The 20,610-nt window shown below is 42.3% G+C and overlaps 1 protein-coding gene across 1 annotated transcript in view; it reads left to right on the top strand.

The window, feature by feature from the left end:
• Positions 1-61: 61 nt before the first annotated feature.
• LOC138002937 (G-protein coupled receptor GRL101-like) overlaps positions 62-20,610 on the top strand; it is a 61,305-nt gene continuing 40,756 nt past the window's right edge. Inside the window, exons 1-2 of the mRNA XM_068848901.1 lie at positions 62-1,332; positions 12,556-12,627. Coding sequence (XP_068705002.1) covers positions 1,319-1,332; positions 12,556-12,627 — 86 coding nt within the window. The 5' untranslated portion in view covers positions 62-1,318. The remainder of the gene's footprint in view (positions 1,333-12,555; positions 12,628-20,610) is intronic.

The following is a 20,610-nucleotide window of genomic DNA, read 5'->3' as shown; positions in this document are numbered from 1 at the left end:
TCAGAAGGTGCTTACATCATATGCTTAACCCTTTCACTCCCGTGGGGTTCCCCATTGACGAGTAAAATCGTCTGGCGTTAGACAGAGTCAAATCTATAAGTCTTATTGGCTGTTACAGGAGTGAAAGGGTTGTTGCCCACTTCCTACTGTCAACATAACATTTGTTCATTACTTGATATACCCACGAGTAGAGTGTTAACGGGAAATGTATTTTGTTTCTAAAGTAAGCCATGGACAACGGGGATTCAAAGGGTAATTTATGTAAAATGTAACCGGAAAAGAGTAAATGCTGAACCATGATCCAGTGACTATTTCGCTCTAATATGGCTTAATTTCTGGCAAATACAAACACGTATACAGGGCTACCGATATGCCATTTGAAACTCATTAACATGTTCTTTGGAGCACAAGAAATCGACTATAATTAAGCATTGATGGTAATATGGTCCCACAAGACCTTATCGATCCATGTTCCCTTAGATCTTTGGATTTTTCAGTGGGTTGGTAAAATTTCCGACTGTGTGTTAAGCTGTAAATCTCGTTTTTTTTTTTTTTTTTTTTTTTTTTTTTGTGGGCTTTTGTCGGGAAACCAGCTGACAGATCTTCCTGGCGGCATTTTTGATAAGAATACCTGGCTATCTGTGTTGTAAGGACCATGTTTCTGCTACCTAACATTGGAAAACCACTCAAAGCTGTTGTAATAGCTTTAAAGAAAGCATATTACTAAACGTCTTTACAGGCTATACTTGTACATGTATTTACAGTTTAAACAACGTTATTAAATGAAAAAGAGCACAACTCTGACAACTTCAGAAGGTGCTTACATAATATGCTTAAGTTGCCCACTTCCTACTGTCAACATAACATTTGTTTATTACTTGATATACCCACGAGTAAAGTGTTACCGAGAAATGTATTTTCTTTTTAAAGTAAGCCATGGACAAGGGGGATTCGAAGGGTAATTTATGCAAAATGAGACCGGAAGAGAGTAAATGCTGAACAATGATCCAGTGACTAATCCGCACTAATATGACTTAATTTCTGGTAAGTACAAACACTTATGCAGGGCCACGGATCTGCCACTTAAAACTCACTAACATGTTGTTTGGAGCACAAGAAATCGACTAAAGCAAAACATTGATGGTAATATGTTTCCACAAGACCTTACTGATCGATGTTCCTTAAGGTTTTTGGATTTGCAGTGGGTTGGTAAAATTTTAACAGTGCGTAAAGCTGTAAGTCTTGTTTTTTTGTTTGTAGGTTGTTGTCGGGAAACCAGCTGACAGATCTTCCTGACGGCATTTTTGATAAGAATACCATGCTATCTGAGCTGTAAGGACCAAGTTTCTGTTGCATGAATTTGAAAAACAACTCAAAACTGTTGTAATAACTTTAAAGAAAGCATATTACTAAACGCCTTTACAGGCTACACTTGTGCATGTATTTCCAGATTTAACAACGTTATCAGATGACAAAGAACACGAATCCGACAACTTCAGAAAAATGCTTAAATGAAGTGTTTAAATTGCCCACGTCCGACCTGGAACTTTAGATTTCTTATTATTTATTACCATTATTATTATTATTATTGTTAATATTATTATTATTATTATTATTATTATTATTATTATTATTATTATTATTATTATTATTATTATTATTATTTATCACTTTTTATACCTTTAAGTAAAGTTTTAGCGGGAAATGTCTTTTTGTTTGTATAGGAAGCCATTTTTTTGTTTTTAATTTCTTAGGATATGTTAAGAAGCGCCTTCTATAGTTTTTTTGTTTCCTGCAAGTGCTCATTGCTAGAGGTAGCCTGTCTCTGAGAATTCTCTTCCCATTTATGTTATGTACTTATATTCGTTTCCACTTACATTTTCATCATCCGTTTGTCTCACATGATTCAAAGTGTAATCATACATTATCAGGGAAACAATGGCATAACATAAACACAATATCATGATGTTTGATACTCGTCAAAATGTGTCGGGATGTTTCCCCAACGCCGGTAAAAAAAATGCAACTTGCACAAGTGAATTTATACACGAAGTGAGAACGAAGATAAAAAGACACCGAATCTCTCACGCTAAACATGTTACGGATCTTAAGCAAAGTAAGTACAAGCTTATGGTCGAGATCAGTGCAAAAAACGTTGTACCAGTTTATGTAATCTCCTCTGAGCTACTGTGAAAAAGGAACCCACGCAAAGTAATTTAATATGCTTCACTGAAATAGGAAAATGAAACTGATTAGAATTAGGTGACGCACCTTTTTAATTCGATGCGACGAGTAAGAGTTTTGCGCTAGATGAATCTCAGAGGAGGAATGAATAGTATCCCGTGTAACGTTCTTAGCTCCAAACCGTTAAGAGAAACTGATAAATCACTTCAATCAAGCCCTTACGAGGTTTATTTCAACAACACGATGTCAAGTGCGTGATTTTGCTAGTCATGTGATTTAAGTACAATAGCACAGGGACACCATTACACCTTTCCTTTCGTAAAAGAGAAAAAAAAAGAAAAGAACTGAAACTAAAATCTACGCAAGTTGTAAATTGAACTATGGCCCTAAGTTGGCGTTAAACAACAAACAAACAACAAGTTGACAAACTAACTAACAAGTTGGTACTAAATGAAAATTTTGCCAGTAATAACAACATTTATACGATTGACTAGAACATGGCTCTCAAATAAAGTTCCTTTCTTTGAAAGTCCAGTTGGTTTCAACAACAGTTCTCTCCACTGATACATCTTAACTTTCAAGCGTAGTCCTTTAAATAGCTTGGTGGCTTTGAAACACGTCCAGCGCGTGTGATCCTGTGCTGGTCTGGCTGGGGCTTGTCAGACACCACAACTTCCGGTTTGCTTGACTGATCAGGTTGTACAGTTTCAGTGCTAGGCTCTTGTAGATGAGACTCTGTTGCACAGGATTCCGGAAAGTTCGCTGAAGTAACTCTTTGCAGCTGAGGTGACGGGCTGATTTCTGGTTCATTGCGTTCGAAGGGATAGAATGGCTCCCTGCTGCTGCTAAGGTGTCTGCCTTTCCTGCGGAAAATTCTACCATCCTCGGTTCTCACATTGTAGGATCTCACATCTGTTTGGTCCTGTACCACTGCCTTGAACCATTTCTGTGACCTATTGCCAGGTTGGGGTGCAACTCGCACTGTCTCTCCTTCCAGGAGGATTGGAAGCTCTTTCGCATGTTGGTTATAATGATAGGTTTGCTTTGCTTTCCTCTTCAGTATTTGATCTCTTGTTGGCCCTGTATCTGTGGACTGTGGTTTCAGCAGTACTTCAGCTGTTGGCAGCTGAGTTCGGGTGCGCCTACCGAACATTCGTTGCGCTGGTAAAGAATTCATTCCTTCAGTGGGAGTGTTTCTCCAGCTTAGCAAGGAGAGGAAGAATTCTGAATCGGACTCTTTGGCTTTCTTGATCAGAGTACTGGCAGTTTTCACAGCATTTTCCACCCTTCCATTTCTCTGTGGGTATCCGGGTGAGCTGGTTATGTGTTCAGTTCCAGACGATTTAACAAAATTGCTGAATTCTGCAGAATTGTACGGTGGTCCATTATCACTGTGCAACTGGTTTGGGATCTCATGCGCGGCAAAGTGCTTCTTTAACTTGTTAATGATAACAGTTCCTGTCTTGCTATACAGTTGGTCCACCTCAAAATAACCTGAATAGTAGTCTACCGTGCACAGGTAACTCTTGTCATCAACTGTAAAAATATCTGTTCCTATTTTCTCCCACGGTCTAGAAGGAACTTCATGGCAGGTGTCACATTTCTGGATGAAGCCAGTGATTTCTGCATTCATGCCAGGCCAGTACAGTGTTTCTCGCGCTCTTCTTAAGCAACCTTGCACGCCGTTATATGTTATGCGACTCATGCAGCTTCGCCTTGATCCTTGGCCTTAATGTCTGACGTATGACACATCGCAGTCCCTTGAATATGATGCCATCATGTACCGAAAGCTCGTCACGGAGTTGGAAGTAGGGATGGATGGCTGCTGGGAGCTCCTGCTTTGTATCAGGGAACCCGTCCACAATCGCTTTCTTGAGCGTTTGAAGGGTTTGATCACAGGCTGTCTCCTTCTGCAATTCTTTGATTTGGTGTTCTGGTACTGGAAGAAAGTGTGTGGCATGGATGTGTTCCACTTCTACTTCGGTTGGTGACCGCTCGTACTTTGTGAGGTAAGCTCTAGAAAGAGTGTCCGCTAGCAGCATATCTTTGCCGGGCTTGTAGCGGATCTCGTAGTCATACTGCTGCAGACGGAGTAGCAAGCGCTGTAATCTCTTAGGTGCTGATACTAAAGGTTTCTTCGAGATTGAGACCAACGGTTTGTGGTCAGTCCATAAAATGACTTTGCGGCCGTAGACATAGTTGTGGTTATGTTCCATACCGAAAACGTGTGCCAACAATTCTTTCTCGATCTGAGAGTATCTTCTTTCAGCCGGAGTGAGCGCTCTACTAGCAAATGTGACTGGTTGCCCGTACTGCATCACCACGAATCCAAGTCCACCCTGGGATGCATCTCCTTGGCATTCGGTTGGGTCGCTCTCACCGAAATACTTCAGCACTGGTGCTTTGACAACAGCTTCCTTAATTCTCTCAAAGGCATCTTCCTGTTCATGGCCCCAAATCCACTCGGCATCTTTATGTGTCAAGCGACGTAGTGGTTCACACATTTCCGAAAGGTCTTGCAGGAACTTTGACAGGTACTTCACTAACCCAATGAATCTCTGCACGGCTGGCACATCACCTGGGCGCTCCATTTTGACAATTGCTTCAATTTTTCGGGGATCAGGTTTCAGTCCGTCCTTTGTCATGACATGGCCAATGAACGACACCTCGCTGCATTTGAATTGAAACTTGTCCTTATTCAGCTTGATACCCTTTGTCCTGCACCTGTCCAAGAGGTTCTTCAAGTTCAGGTCGTGATCCTGGTCAGCCTCTTCGTCAGTGTCACCTTGACCGACAATAAGGCGGTAATCTGCGATTTTGTACACCCCTTTGAGACCCTCAAGGCATTGGTCAAGCTTCTGCTGGAAACATTCCGGGGCTGGGCTTATCCCATACGGCATACGTAGCCATCGGTACCTTCCCCATGCTGTCTGGAAAGTCGTCAGCTCACTCGAAGCGTCATCCAATTGAATCTGGAGGAACCCATCCTTAAGGTCAGCTTTGGTGAACACTCTCGCCTTAGATAACGCTGGCAGGATGTCATCAATAGCTTGAAAGGGATAATGTCTCCGCTTCAGTGCTTGGTTTAGGCGCTGTGGGTCAATGCACACTCTAACCTTCCCGCTAGGCTTCTGCGTTGCAACCATGCTCGATACCCATGGTGTCGGCTTGTCCTCTTTCTCAAGTACTCCCAAGCCTTCAAGGCGGTCAAGTTCCTCTCTTAGTTTGCCTTTTACTGCAACTGGAACACGACAGGGTGGCATTACTACTGGCGGACCTGTCTCGTCAAATTCTAAGTGTAGTTTTCCCTCAATCTTGCCAAGGCCTTTAAACAGGTCAGCATACTCTGCTAGGACTTGCTCTTCGGTCAGACTATTGATGCTGTCTTCGATAATCTTAGGTGTTTGGTGGTCAGGCTGCAGAATGTTCTGGTGCTGGACTACTAGGAGGTTCATTTTCTGTGCTGTCTCAGCTCCCAGTAGAGGTGCGAAACCATCCTCAACTACGAGAAACTCTGCTACATACTCTGTATTGTTGCATGGGTTTCGAATGTGGACGCTTACTGTTCCTAACACTCTCAATTTAGACTCAGAGTAAGTGATAAGTTATCTTTTTGTAGTCTGAATTTCTGTGTTGTCTGGGAGGCAACTGCGGGGCAGGACATTACAAGATGCTCCAGTGTCTATCTGCATCTCCACTGTCTTCTTTCCAATTTCCATGACTGCACTGATTCGCCTCTTGCTGTGAGAAACACTATAAACTTCTCCGGCAAATGAAAGAGCCCAAAGTTCATGCTCGGATGAAGTTGGTGCATCTTCGTGTACCTCATGCACTCTCAGCTTGCTCTGGTGCCGGTTGCTGCGGGAAGGGGCTTTGTTACCAGGCTGTATTTTTTGCATGCAGACATTGCTAAAGTGGTCTTTTTCCCCACGCGTATTGCAGGTCTTTCCGAATGCAGGACAATCTTCTTTCTTACGCTAATGTCTCCATCCACAATATTTGCAATCTCTCATGATCATTTGCTTATTTCCTGGCAAGCCAGCGTTTCTTCCGAGGTTTGGCTGTGCTCGAAACTGTGGCTTCGACTGAGTCTGTCCTTTCTTTGATTTATTCAGATAATTTACGGTGTCCGAGCCATGGCTTGATATCTCTTTTAGCTGGCTATCTGCCGCTTCGGCTGCTCGGCAATAATCCATGCATTTCTCCAGTTTTAGCTGCGATTCTTGAAGTAGCTTTTTGCGAAGGGCATTATCAGAAATTCCACATACTAGCCTGTCTCTGATCATTTCTTCTTTTAAAGTACCGAACGAACACGTGTCTGCCAATGTGCGGACTACAGTTGCGTAGGCGTCGATTGTCTCGCCAGGCGCGTGTGATCTTTTATTAAACTTGTAGCGCTCGTAAATAGCGTTAGTTTTACCTACGCAATAATTGTTCCACAGCTCTAAAAATTTTGTCAATGCTACCTTGCCCTGCTTCGGACGCAAAGGGTAACCCACCGTGGATCTCTATAGCCTCAGACCCAATACAGGTGATAAAGGTGGCGACACGGTAATCTTGCGGTTTTAGGTGCCTTTTAGCCTTTAGCCTTTTATTGTCTCGTACGCCTTCCACATTTGCAGCCAGTTTTTCGAATTTCTCGCCAGATTTCCTCGAAGTTCCAACCTTGGTGGTAACGGAACATTAGAGGTGAAGACTTGCTGTGTGGAATTTGAAGTCGGTGCTGTGCTGCTGCTTGTTGTTGGCGAAGTTGTGACATTCGTGCTGGCGTCCATATTTGGTGAGGGTTTCGTCGCTATTTCTCATCAAAATCAATCCAAATTAAACTAAACGTGAGCGAAATCTTGCTGTACTTCTTGCTCAGAAGTTTACTTCTGACACAATGTAACGTTCTTAGCTCCAAACCGTGAAGAGAAACTGATAAATCACTTCAATCAAGCCCTTACGAGGTTTATTTCAACAACACGATCTCAAGTGCGTGATTTTGCTAGTCATGTGACCTAAGTACAATAGCACAGGGACACCATTATATCCCGGACGTCTTTTCTGCATCTCGCTCCAACGGGAATAGTAAAATGGCGCCCTCGGTTGATGAAATACACGATCTTCTTCGTGATTATTTTGTAATTTTGTCGACTATAGTGATGAATGATTTGTGCCGGTAATACTTCACCACTTTTTATTTCATTTCTGATATTTATTCATCAAGACACGGGGAAGACTACTTATATTTTGATAGCTGAAAATGTGGTTGTCACCCAGATTCACCCAGCTGCTCCTCCTCGCTGATTACCACAAAAAAAAAATTGTGGCCAATCATAAGCAGGGAACTCGAACGCTTCTGGAACTGGTTCGATAAGAGTAAGTGCCCAGGGGCTCTTCCCGTTCTTGTAGTAAACTTTCACCTCCAACATTTATCGTCCCGACTAGCTTCCCCTGGGTATCCGAGGATGAGGTCACTAGTGATCTTCACATAAAGATCACTGGTAATTTTTATGAAATATTGCTAATCATTTTCATTGAAATCTTAGAGATTGCAAACTTCTGGGCCGATAGTTTTCCCCATTCTCCTTTCAAACTTCTTCAACAAATTTTATCAACCAAAGAATTCAACGACTCTGCCGTCATGTTAAAAAGGTTCGTATCTAGATTTTTCCCGTTCGACGTCGAACCCTGCTTCTTCGTTCGCTGCTTGCTCAACCTTGCATTTTGCCACTGTAGGAAAATATTAAAAAAACCATTTTCTGACATCGAATTTATTTTGTAGCGGATTTTTAACAACAGTGCTTTTTCTTGATCGGAAGTTTTCAGTTCTCTGAACTTTCTCTTAGGCAGCTCTTTTAATCAACTTCCTTCAACCATCGACAACATGGAATAAGGACTGAAGGAAAAAATGCATTTAAAATTACCATACTGCTTATAAGGTCCAATTGCTTTTCTTGTACGCTGATATCGTCCCCTCACAATTTGAACCTTTGTTCAGACTCCCGAGGGACACGGTTTTCGTGGAATGTTCGGAAGCCGTTTAAAACAATCGCAGCACGTCATTTATCGCATCTAAAAACACTCAGCTACGCCTTATGTTTTTAAAACCAACAAAACACTACTGCTCGTTTTTTGAACATTACTTATCGAACTCATAATTATAAGTTCCAATGGAAGAGACAATTGGTCTAAACTGTGCCATCGAATCAAGAGCGCTTGGCCTGTGCATTTTCGGAATACCATAGCTTCTCGTGGGTTGCGAGTAAGTAGGATAAATCTTGGGATATGCATCCCCACATGTATCCAGTTGACCACTGGATTTCTTCAGGAAGCGCTGTAGCTGCATTTCTTATGACGAAGTCAGATCATCTTTGAAAATCTTGAATTTGGAAGTGCCGCTGATTATATTAAGTATGTCTTCATATGCGCCTTGATAATCTGGCCAACAGATTTGCTGGCATTGCGCACAAGCCACGCGCTGAGCGGTCGGAGCAGTAATGGCGCAGGGCACCGTTATTAAGCTCCACGAAGCCGAGCTGGATTCGAATTTTTTGAACAACTGCCATACCTTCAAGGTGTTTCCGAAGTTTTTAATTTTTTAAAATACATAACAACAGTACACGTGATAATCTTGCGATCAGAAAATGTTTATTGAAAAGGTGCTATTACAAGACTGACAAGAGAACATAGAAAGCTCCTGCGTATGAAAAACGACCTTTTAATGAATATTTCCTGGCAGCATCCTGAACGGCGTTGACTTTATACATTCTTCAACGAGCGGTTAGCCGCAATGTTATTAAAGCTGCTGCTCAGATTATTAAGGAGCATGTACGAAGATTCTTGAACGGCTTACGAGAAACTTAGTGCTCCCCTTTAGATCCACCGAAACGGTAACTAACCTCTCTACCTATGCTCTTACACCACAAGAACTTGTCATACTAAAATTCTGCTTCACTCACTCCTATAAATCGGACGTTTTTGCTTTGACTACATACATGGCGGCATGGTCAAGAAACGAAACGAAAGAAAAGGAAAGACCTCGGGTCTAAAATGCTGGTAACTGGTAACTGGTAATAGGTAATAGGTAACCCGTAATAGGTAACTGGTAACTGGCAATAGGTAACTGTAACAGGTAAAAGGTATTAGGGTTAGACCCGCCGCCGGATAGAGGATGTCAAATTTTGAAAACTCCTATGTAATGGCACATGGGAGAATTTCAACAATAACCTTCGAGCCCAGTTTAACATCGACGTTGATTAGAGAAATAGGCCGCCAGTTCAATATGTATCCTTTATCTCTTCCTCTTTTTCTCTAGGAATGTAATATATAATAGCTTGCTTCTGTGTGTTCCATAATTCACCGTGATCGTAATCATAATCATAATTAAGACTAGTCACCATTAGATCCCCCACAATATTCCAAAATGCTTAATCGAGGGACTGGTTACGAAAACTCAAAACCTTCAAAAGCGAGAACAATGTTGCGCAGTCGATGTTGAATTGACCGTGACAATGCACAATCATCTTTTGTTTTCGTGTCGCACGGGTTTGCAAATTAGTTGCATATAAATTAATTGAAGGAGTTGATTGGTTACCTGCTCGAAAAATCGGTGTGTTTGGTGTACTGTGAAGGTAAAAGTATTAGCAAAAACATGAAACAAAAAGGAATTTTATCACCATCTCAGTGCATCAAGGATGGTACATTCAACAGTCAATCCGTCGTTGCCTGTTTTTGAGATTTGTTATTCTCAAATGAATTAAGACTCTTTAAGCATGTATTGTAACCTTTCCTTGGAGTAATAGAAGAATTCCCGGGCGATACGTGAGTATATTCTGAGTTTAAAAACTAAAAACTGAGCTAGCATCTTACGATCGATCTATAAAATGGGTTTATGGCGAGACGTAAAAGGTGTATACTTTCTTTAACCTTTCCTCCCATAGAAGGTAGTATTACAGCAAACTTTAGTTGACCCTGATCAGGAGCCCATCCTGGAGCGTGCAACTCCCATACAGCGTCTGTGAAACGGCGTTTTCACTAGTAGGTTTATTTTTAGACTAGCCCTTCCCGCGAATTAGGTCAAAAAACAAAGTAAGTTACGCTTCGGTGACCCTATGACGTCAGCTTAAATTCTTGTAATTGGTCATCGGGCTCCTGTGGGAGTCTCATTAGCGGGAAATTCAATCTAAAAATAACCTTACTTGTGAAAACGCCGTTGCACAAGTATAGTTAAGTTGCACGCTCCGGGTGATGGGCTCCTGCTCTGATACATCTTGATATTATATATCTTTACTCATTAAATTATCTAGTTCTGTTCCGGGACTCCCTCTTACCCCGCCCTGAAAATGGGCCTGGAAGCCAGGCGGGAAAAGACAGTATTACTTGCAGGGGCATGCTTGGAATGACGCCATTTTTGTCCCCAAAACTGGGCGAAAAACCGTATCTGGAAAAAATTCCTTATTTTGGGCATAGTTTATTCGGAGTGCTTTTATGCTGGACACATGGCGGATAATGTAAAAGGAAATTATCATGCCAAGTGGAGGCAATCGACTTCGGGTTTAAAAATGCCACTTTAACTTTGTGCCTGAGGCCCGTTTTAAACGTTGCATTTCTCATGTGCCCATTGTAATGCAAATTAGCGAAAACAAATATTTTTGTCATTTGCATTAGATTTTGCACATGTGAAATGCCAAGTTTAAAACGGGTCTAAGATGGAACAATTGCAAGCTATTCATGCAGACATTACCGTTGATGATGTTTTTGTTAAAACAGAAATTAAGATTTGGCAAGACTGTTTGCTATCTTGTTCCTTTACTATGTTTGTGATTTTCTTCTATCCGAGTCCGATGTTAAGTGTAAATTAGTCCTTATCGTGAGTTCCTTAAAAGCACTTACCGAAGATCAGATGGATGACATGCGAAAATATGGATTTTCTTGCCTGAGACTTCATGGTGAACTCCCAACTTAACATTTGTTGACGTTAGCGCAGTACAATATCAAATTTTGACTTGCTCTCCCGAGACTCTTATGGGGAATCCGTGCGAGAGCAGCTGGTGAAATTGAGTGCAAAAAAAATATATCGTCTGCACGGCTACTGAGGAGGTTCACTATGTGTTGCAGTGGAAATATGTATGTACTGTAGGTCGTGGATGTGAATCGCTCAACAATGACAAATCTTCTGCAGGATCGAGCTAGGAACTCTTGTTTATTGTTCATAACTTGGCTCCATCTATTAGTATGATAATGGCACTGATCCAGTAAACATATATTGGAGTTACACAGTGATCATTGAAACTATGATTGTCTTAGGAATTTACAACTACCAATTTTTTTTTCAAAATCGGAAACAATATTTGGATACACAATGTTAAACTGTTGGATAAAAAATTAAAGAAATATATAGCATCTCAACCTGGACTATTTCTTTACTTGACAGTTTGTGTCACGGTTGATAACGCAAATGCTCGTAATTTATACCTATATATATGCACAGTCAAACATCGATTATCCAAAAACGTTAATTGTCAGGACTTTTTTTAAGGTCAAAATTTGTTCGTGAATATGAACTAACAACGATGAAGATGACGTGTCTTATGTGCTCATTAAAATGTAAAAAATGGGATGACCTTTATTGGTGAGAAAATTTTATCGATCGTGACCATGTGGCTGACTGTGATACCTATATAACGGCTTCTTTACGCGTCTAGGTAAATATCTTAAATTGAATTTTGTCTTGCAAATTATCAGCTAGGAAGCTTAAATATCATTGTGCTTCTTGTAAAAGCCTTTATATTTTCTCGAAAAAAATAGAACAAACTACAAGAAAACCTCTCCAAACCTGAATAAAATATCAAACCGAGAAAATGTGAATATTTCTTCAAAAGTTGGAGGATAAGTTTTCCTGCCCCATCAATTTTGCCCGAAAGTTGCTATCTTTGATACAATCGCCTCCTAGTTCTTCTTGCAGCAGACACAGATGTATTGCAATCCATTCTCAGTCATTACATTTATTCGGCAATAATTTACAACATCAGTGCATTCGGAGGTTTTTATCTTCGTTTGGTCACGACAAGGCATAATTTCGATGTTATTTTCCTGAAACCGCAAATCACACAGTAATTTTCATATAAATTTTTTTGTCGGAGCCGTCCATGTTTCCAAATTTCGCGATTCCTTTGTTTACATATGTAATAAGCATGTAATACGATTGGATCATTGCGATCATGCGCCTACAAGTACTAGTATTGAATCTGGTAGACGTAAAAAAACAGTACCTAGATAACCTATGGCACCAAAATACTACAGACGAAACCAATTGACGAAGTCGTGTTAACCCAGGTCATACTTTATCGTTTTCCTAAAACACTTCTGTGGCGTTGTTATTAACAGGGATCTGTCTAACAACAAGTTGAAGAGTCTTCCACTTGGGATTTTTGATAGTGTTACTAAACTGGTACAACTGTAAGCGAAAACTTTGTTTTATATTTTTGATTTGTCATTTATGAAAGGAGAGCAAAGTAATTAACGTCTTAAAAAAAAAACGGATTTTCCGTTTAATGTGGAGTTACGTTTGAGTAACACACATACACCGAATGCACAAATGGCGGCCAAAGAAAATGTTCTTTTGTTTTATGCTTATTAGACAAACTAGTCTCGTTCTAAAGAAACATTTTGTATTCTGTCCGTGCTAACGAGGCCAGTGGGTCTAATTAGCACAAGGGCAAAAAAAAAAAAATTTGGCTGTCGTTTATGCATTTGGTCTATGATCATTGTCCGAACTATTATTACGTAAATATAGTTTACGTTATAGAAAGTGCGGCGTATGGGGTTTTATTTACGAGTTGTTTGTGTCAAAAACCCGAACGAGCGAGGTACGAGCGAGTGAGGATTTTTGACACAAACAACGAGTGAATACAACCCGGTACAAAGCACTTTCTACGTCGTGAGCTGTTTATTACACATAAGACGACAATTTTCATTGAAATAGTTTTCTGAACGCAAATTAGAAACAAAAACTCACTAACAATAGAACCAAATGCAAATATAATTTAATTCAATAACAAAGTACGATTTGCACGAGATGCACGAGTGATTGGCTTGGGAAGGCGTTTACGCTATCGTTGATTGGTTATACTTCCACACGTGAAAGAACAGTACGCCATTCTGATTGGCTGTGTAGGGTTTTTGCACATGTGAAAATAAAGCGTATAGATTTGTACAAATAAGCTTTATGGCATAAAATTCTCATTTTATGTGAAATAAACTTGTTTAGTTCAGTTATTTAGAAAAACTTATAACTAAGAAAGAAAAACAAATTTCCGTCAATTAATATGTACTTTCCTTTACAATGTCAAACAAATTGTCACCCTTTTTACTACTAGAGAGAATCTTGTCAATTTTATGAAAATAACTGCAGTAAGAAACGTTTCGAAGTCATCGTAACTCCATTATCAAGTGATAAATAAATACAAGTGCTAGAGTTTAAATAGATGGAAAGCATAATTTGCATACTAGGTGTTGTAAAAAATGTCATACAAATAACTTTGCCTTGATTGAGTCACTTTGTACATTTAGAGAGGGTGACAATTCCCTAATGTATAGCGTTTCATAAATTAAACAGTCATGTTTAGTCCTACATTTTCGTAAGACTTTACAGTGCTGATTGACATTATCAGGCAAACAACCGTGTTTATTAGTGAAATGTTTCTTGATGCTAGACGAGTCCCCCTTACGGCCTCTGATTGCTTAGGGCCTCTGATTGCTAACGTGTTTATGTGCTCTAATGAAGAACAATTAGATCTCAATGGAAAAATGCCTGAATTCTATCGCCGGTATGTGGACGACACCTTAACAATTATGCCGGGTGCTAACGAGTCGAATTTCTTACAAGTTCTAAACACGTGTCACCCATCTATGTCCTTCACAATGGAAGTCGAGAACGATGGTATGCTGACCTTTGTTGGCATACAAGTTAATAAATCAACATCAATTAACACGAAAGTGTTTGTCAAGCCAACTAATAAAGGGTTATTCTTGCATTATGACAGCCACGTTGATGCCCGTTATAAATGTTGCCTAGTACGAACTATGCTTGAGCTTGCCTATCGACTGTCATCCTCTTGGGAGTTTTTTGCTGAAGAATGCACTCGACTTGAAAACGTTTTTTCCAATCTTCATTATCCGAAAAATCACATCAATCGGATTGTTAATCGATTCGTTTTGGAAAAGAGATCTCCAACACAGACAACACTGAACTCGACTACAGTTAAAATAGCGCGAATAGCATTACCTTTTAAAGATCAGAAAGCGGCTGATACCGTTAGACGTCAGCTTAACGACCTTGGAAGCAAAGTAAATGTTAGTTTACAACCTGTGTTTCTTAGTAAGAAGTTAGAGGACGAACTTAAGATCACTGTTGCCGACTGCCCTTATGTCAGCGGACTCCTCCAAAATAGGACTTAGTTCCCGGCAGACTAGAGACAAAAACATGTGTTTGAGAGATCCGTGATCTTGTTGTGTTATCGTGTAGTGCTCGGATCGCTAGTTGAAAATTTGCTGTTCTCGCACGTTACCTTATTTTTATTTTGTGTGGAAAACCTCCACCACATTATTTGGTCCAATCGAGCCGGATATTTCACCGGAAATACAGTCCTGAACGGGCGAGATGGCCGAATCAAATGGTTCCCTGTGGGAACAGCCCGGCCCTGGCTGGTTTCCTGAGGATTATTTGCATGAAGCCGGAGGACAAAAACAACCGAGTCTACTTGCCAGGCTTCAGTCACTCCCTGTCTGAGGACGTCCGAGATTATATTTCTAGAACAAAGGATAATACAGCCAACGAAGAAGCACGAAAAATTCGAGGAACTCGGCGTGGAAAGAAAGCTCACTTTACAAGGTTAGTCAATCAGATAAATCGACACAGTTAAGCAAAGAAAAAATTGCTTCACTAAGGTTAAACCTGGAAAAAGCGGTATCTCAATTAGAGAATATTAATCAGACCTTGTTTGAACTCAACCCCGATGACGACGAACCCGGAGTTTTGGATGGAGCAAACCCTAGCCCCTGCCTATGACTGCTTCGACAACATTGAGATATATTATGCCGAACGAGCTACATTGGACGCCAAACTCGTGAAAGAAGTAGATGTAGTGTTGGAACCAGAACCCTCGAATCCTTTAGAAGAGAGTGTTGACAAATCATTTAGTTATGACAACTCGAAGAGTGAAAACTCATTTGTTCAGAGCTTGCCATCGACTGTACATCAGCCAGGCAATATTGGAACTAGTCAAGTAACACAGCCGCCCATAACCGCTATTGAAAATAGAGTACCCAATGCAACCAGCACAAGTAATTTATCCACAATTCCAGCTACAAGTTGTACCGCACCCAAAGTTTCTCTTACCTATCCTAGAACAGTAACATCAGTAACCGACTCAATTCCCACTCTTGTAGTATGTTGCAAGCCCCCATCTAACCCAGATCAGATTAGTACACCAGCTACACAAAACTCCCCTTGGAGGGGCTGGGCCGTACCCAATCAAGTCCCACCTAACATGGAACAGACTAGTACACCAGCCACACAAAACGCCCCTTGGAGGGGCTGGACTCACTAGTACACCAGCCACACAAAACGCCCCTTGGAGGGGCTGGACTCTACCCAGTCAGGGTGTGTTACCGAGACCCAGTTTATCAGGAACATCACCGCAGCCACACCCAAGTAGGGGTCTTGTGCCTGACTTTCCAAGACCCCCTCCAGATGCCTCGATAGATCAACTTGACGAGTATAGCGTCACTTCTCAGCCCCAATTTTCAACACATTACCACTGTAGTTTCTCCGCCATGGAGCGTTCGTTGCCTAAATTTGACCTTGGAAAATTTGATGGCTCGCCCCTCCATTGGCCTTTGTGGATCAGAAGATTAAAAAGTATTGTCCATGATCAGCCCTTCCTGAATGATAGCCAGCGTTTAGCTTATCTTCAGAATACCGTCACTGGTGCTGCAGAGTTAGAAATCCATTTCCTTGGAGAAGACGGTGTAAATTACATATTAGCTCTCAGAATGCTTAAAGCGAGATTTGCTGACTCAAGAAAAGATTGTGCGCGCAGCCATTGCTGCCCTTAAGGTCATACCATCACCGCGTCCTAAAGATCAGACTGGCCTTACAAAGCTGTACCAAACACTCAGGTCAACCGTAGTCACCCTTCACAGACAGAGGTTCATTGCTGATCTCTTAAGTGAGACAAATCTGAACATTGCCGTTCAAAAGCTCCCTGGGCCTCTGCAACCCAAGTGGGCGATGGAAGTTCAGAAACACGAAAGTCAGGGAAGGCCTAATTTGTTTGACCTAGACCGATGGCTTTCAGAACATGTTAGAGCGAGACAACACCTGGTGTCTGAGGAACCAATTGTTCCCTACCTAACAGGTCTAAACCACCAAAACGGGATCCACCCCTAAGTTCTTCTACACTGCACATCAAGTCGGACCCACAGCAAAAGGGAGAAGAACCCCCAAAAGAATCAAAGTCACCAGCCTGCCTATGCTGTAATCAAGCTCACCCACTTTACGGATGTAATGAATTTAAAAGAAAGTCTGTACCTGAGTGCTACGAGGTGGTCAAGTGTTTCAAGATGTGCTTCAATTGTCTCAAACAGGGACATCAACTTAATGAATGCTCGAACAAGACTCATTGTCAAGTTGCTAACTGTTGGAGACATCATCACAGTCTGTAACAATATGAACGTGCACCTCAGCAACTGCCTAAACAGGACCCACAAACTCAGCCCCCACGGACTCCAGACAACCCCCTCCCGTACGTGACAGCCACCAACTCCCTCACCACCAATGACAGAGTGGTTTATTTCCAAGTTGTCCCAGTTACGATTCGAGGTGAAATTGGGGTGGCTGTGATTGAAACGTTTGCTATTTTGGATAACGGCAGTTCAGACACGTTGACAAAAAGAAACACTGCCGACAAGCTGAATCTCGAAGGACCAGAGCAAATACTTTGCCTGGGAAACATTGAAAATAACGGAACACCACGGAGCTCTAGAGCAGTGAATCTTCTTGTGACACCGACCGGGAAACAAGCTGTAAACCTACCTGTTCAGATCCATCCTGCTTGGACAGTCCCTAAATTAAATGTCCCTCCACAAAGACTCGTCAAGGAAAACGTTAGAAAAACCTGGAAACACCTTGAAGATTTAGACATCCCTGCTGTGTCTACGGATCAGATAGGCCTACTTATTGGAGTGCAGGTTACCGAAGCCATGATTCAACACGAATACAGACGTGGACCAAAGGGGCAACCATGTGCTGTGCGAACTGACTTTGGATTGGCGATTGCTGGCTTAGCGAGAGGAGTTCCTTCTCCCAGAACAGGTGTAAGTTTTGTTGGACATTGTGTTACCCTAGACACCATACTGAATAAAGAAGTTGAAAACTGGTGGAAGACAGAGTCATTTGGCACCAAGTTCAATTTTGATGTTTCAAGATCTGCGGAGGGCGAAAGAGCTCTTAAGCGCTTAGAAGAAACTACAAACTTTCGAGCTGACCTGGACCATTATGAAGCCGGTCTTCTCTGGAAGGATGAAGAAGTCGTGCTCCCAAACAATCGGCCACTGGCAGAGAGAAGGCTTACAAATCTGGAGCGAAGCCTAGATAAGAAACGTGAAAGAGCCAAAGCATATTATGACACAATTGAATCCTACGTTGCCAAGGACTATGCCAGAAAGTTATCTGCCAGAGAGATTGCTAATAAGGAACCCAAGAACACTTGGTACCTGCCACACCATGCTGTTACAAATCCCAATAAGCCAGGAAAGATTCGCGTAGTGTTTGACGCTGCAGCCCCATACAAGAAGACTTCGTTGAATGATCAACTGGTGACAGGCCCCGACCTACTGAACTCCCTTGTGGGGATGATCATGAGATTCCGATTGCATGCTGTTGCTATGATTGCAGACATTGAGACAATGTTCTTCCATGTACGAGTTATCGAGAAAGATCAACCATCACTGAGATTCCTTTGGAGAGGTCCAAACAGAGATCGTCCTCCTGATGTCTACCAGATGCAAGCCATGATCTTTGGTGCAAAGTCGAGTCCAACCTCCGCAAATTATTGCGTTAAGAAAACCGCCATTGATAACAAAGCCACTTGCAGTGAAGAAGCTGTCAGTACAGTCCTAGGAGATTTCTACATGGATGACCTCCTGAAGTCTTTGCCTTCTGAAGACGAGGCAGCCCAGCTTGCCCTCCAGCTTATTGAGCTTTTGTCGAGGGGTGGCTTTCGATTAACTAGATTTATGAGTAATAGCCGAAATGTGCTAGCTCAGCCACCTCCCAAAGACATTCCCGGCAGCCCTGGGATCTCGCAGCCATTTGATTTGGATCTGGACAGCCTTCCAGTCGAGAGAGCCTTGGGAGTGCTGTGGAACGTGGAGCAGGATACTCTAGAAATTAAAGTAGTAACCCTAAAGCAGTTAGCCCCAACCAAGCGAGGCATTCTAAAGCAGACATCAACCACCTTCGATCCCCTTGGATTGGTAGCACCATTTGTACCGAGGGCTAAGTTGATTCTGCAAGGGCTGTGGCGACTCGGGTTTGATTGGGACAAACCCATATCAGGCCCACTACTAGATGCCTGGGAGGCCTGGAAGGCAGAACTACCTCTCCTTGCGACCTTGTCCGTTCCCAGATGTTACCTTAGCAACCAACTAAGTGCCCAGTATGCACACGCACAAATTCACATCTTTGCTGATGCCTCAGAGGTCGCCTTTGGTGCCGCTGCCTACTGAAGATTTGAAACAGATGGTCAATCCTATCACTGCTCCTTCATACTCGGAAAGACAAGGCTTGCTCCGATTAAGCCCCTGACCATTCCACGACTGGAACTTCAAGCCGCTGTAATGGCAGTTAGAATGAAAAGGAAGTGTCTGATCCTGAGGCCTGGCGGCATGTCCCTGAACGCCTCAATGTTGCCGACGATTGTTCAAGAGGTCTTTCTTCTCAAGACCTTCTTCGAGACAGCCGGTAGATTAACGGCCCAGACTTACTTTTGCGGGGTGAGGACTATTGGCCAAACCAAGTTATCTGCCAACCTCCAACTGACAATGATCCTGAAGTTAAAAGTGAAGCCTGGCTGGGTCTCAGTTCTGAAGTCAACCATGAGTTTCTGGACCCTAAGAAGACCTCTTCGTGGTCCCACCTGACATGAGTTACTGCATGGGTATTTCGATTTGTGACAAGCTGTCGTCACAGGAATGAACATGTGAAAGTTACTAAAGGACCCTTATCTGTTGAAGAGCTCGTAAGGACTGAAGAATTCTGCATCAAGAGGGCCCAAGCTCAAGCCTACTCCGAAGACCTGAGCCGGTTAGCCGCAGGAAAGGAGATACACTGCAGCAGTGACCTTAGATCCCTGTACCCTTACACCGACGAGAAGGGCATCTTGCGCGTCGGGGGTCGACTGAAACATGCGCCAATTCCATATCAAGCCAAACATCCTGCTATTGTTCCTAAGAAGTATGACATTGTTCCTTTGATCTTGTTACACTTACATCAGAGACTGAACCACTCTGGAGTAGAGCATATCCTTGCTGAGTTGTGGCAACGGTATTGGATCCCCATGCAAAGTGAGATCTGCTCTCAAGAAAATAGCCACGTCAAGCCATGTTTGCAGAAAACACAATGCCAAACCAGATCCACCGCTGATGGCAAGCCTACCTCAAAGCAGACTCCAAGCTTTCACCCCACCTTTTTACAACAATGGCGTGGATTATTTTGGACCGTTACTAGTTAAAGAAAGAAGGTCCACAGTAAAGCGGTACGGTTGTCTGTTCACTTGCCTTGTGACAAGGGCGGTACACTTAGAAGTTGCTCACTCGCTCGAAACAGATAGCTTTATCATGTCACTGAGAAGAATGATGGCTAGAAGAGGAAAACCGAGAAACATCTACAGCGACAACGGAACCAACTTCGTCGGAGCTGAACGAGAGCCTAAGGAGTACCTTGATAGAATGGAACAGGCCAAGATCTCAGACAGGCTGTCACAATACGGAATTCAGTGGTTCTTCAACGCCCCTTCTGCTCCCCATTTTGGGGGAGTCTGGGAGAGACTTGTCAAATCAGCAAAGAAAGCTCTGAAGATCACTCTGAATGGCCAATTGGTGAATGATGAAACCCTGCTCACATTCATGGCAGAAACTGAGAGTTTGCTTAACAGCCGACCGCCAACTCACGTCAGTGTTGATCCTCAGGACCTTGAAGCAATCACTCCTAACCATTTCCTGATTGGATAGCCCGAACGTGCCTCCTGACGTCTTTGATGAGAGAGATTTGTGTTCCAGAAAGCGATGGAGACAAGCCCAGACGCTCACCGACCACTTCTGGATAAGATGGCTTTGTAAGTACGTGCCCGCACTTACTGAGCGGAAGAAGTGGAGAAC

This window comes from Montipora foliosa, chromosome 5 (genome assembly GCF_036669935.1).
Source record: "Montipora foliosa isolate CH-2021 chromosome 5, ASM3666993v2, whole genome shotgun sequence".
NCBI classification, from domain to species: domain Eukaryota; kingdom Metazoa; phylum Cnidaria; class Anthozoa; order Scleractinia; family Acroporidae; genus Montipora; species Montipora foliosa.
The sequence above is the reverse complement of the archived record's forward strand: the minus strand, read 5'-3'. Positions and strand labels throughout refer to the sequence as shown.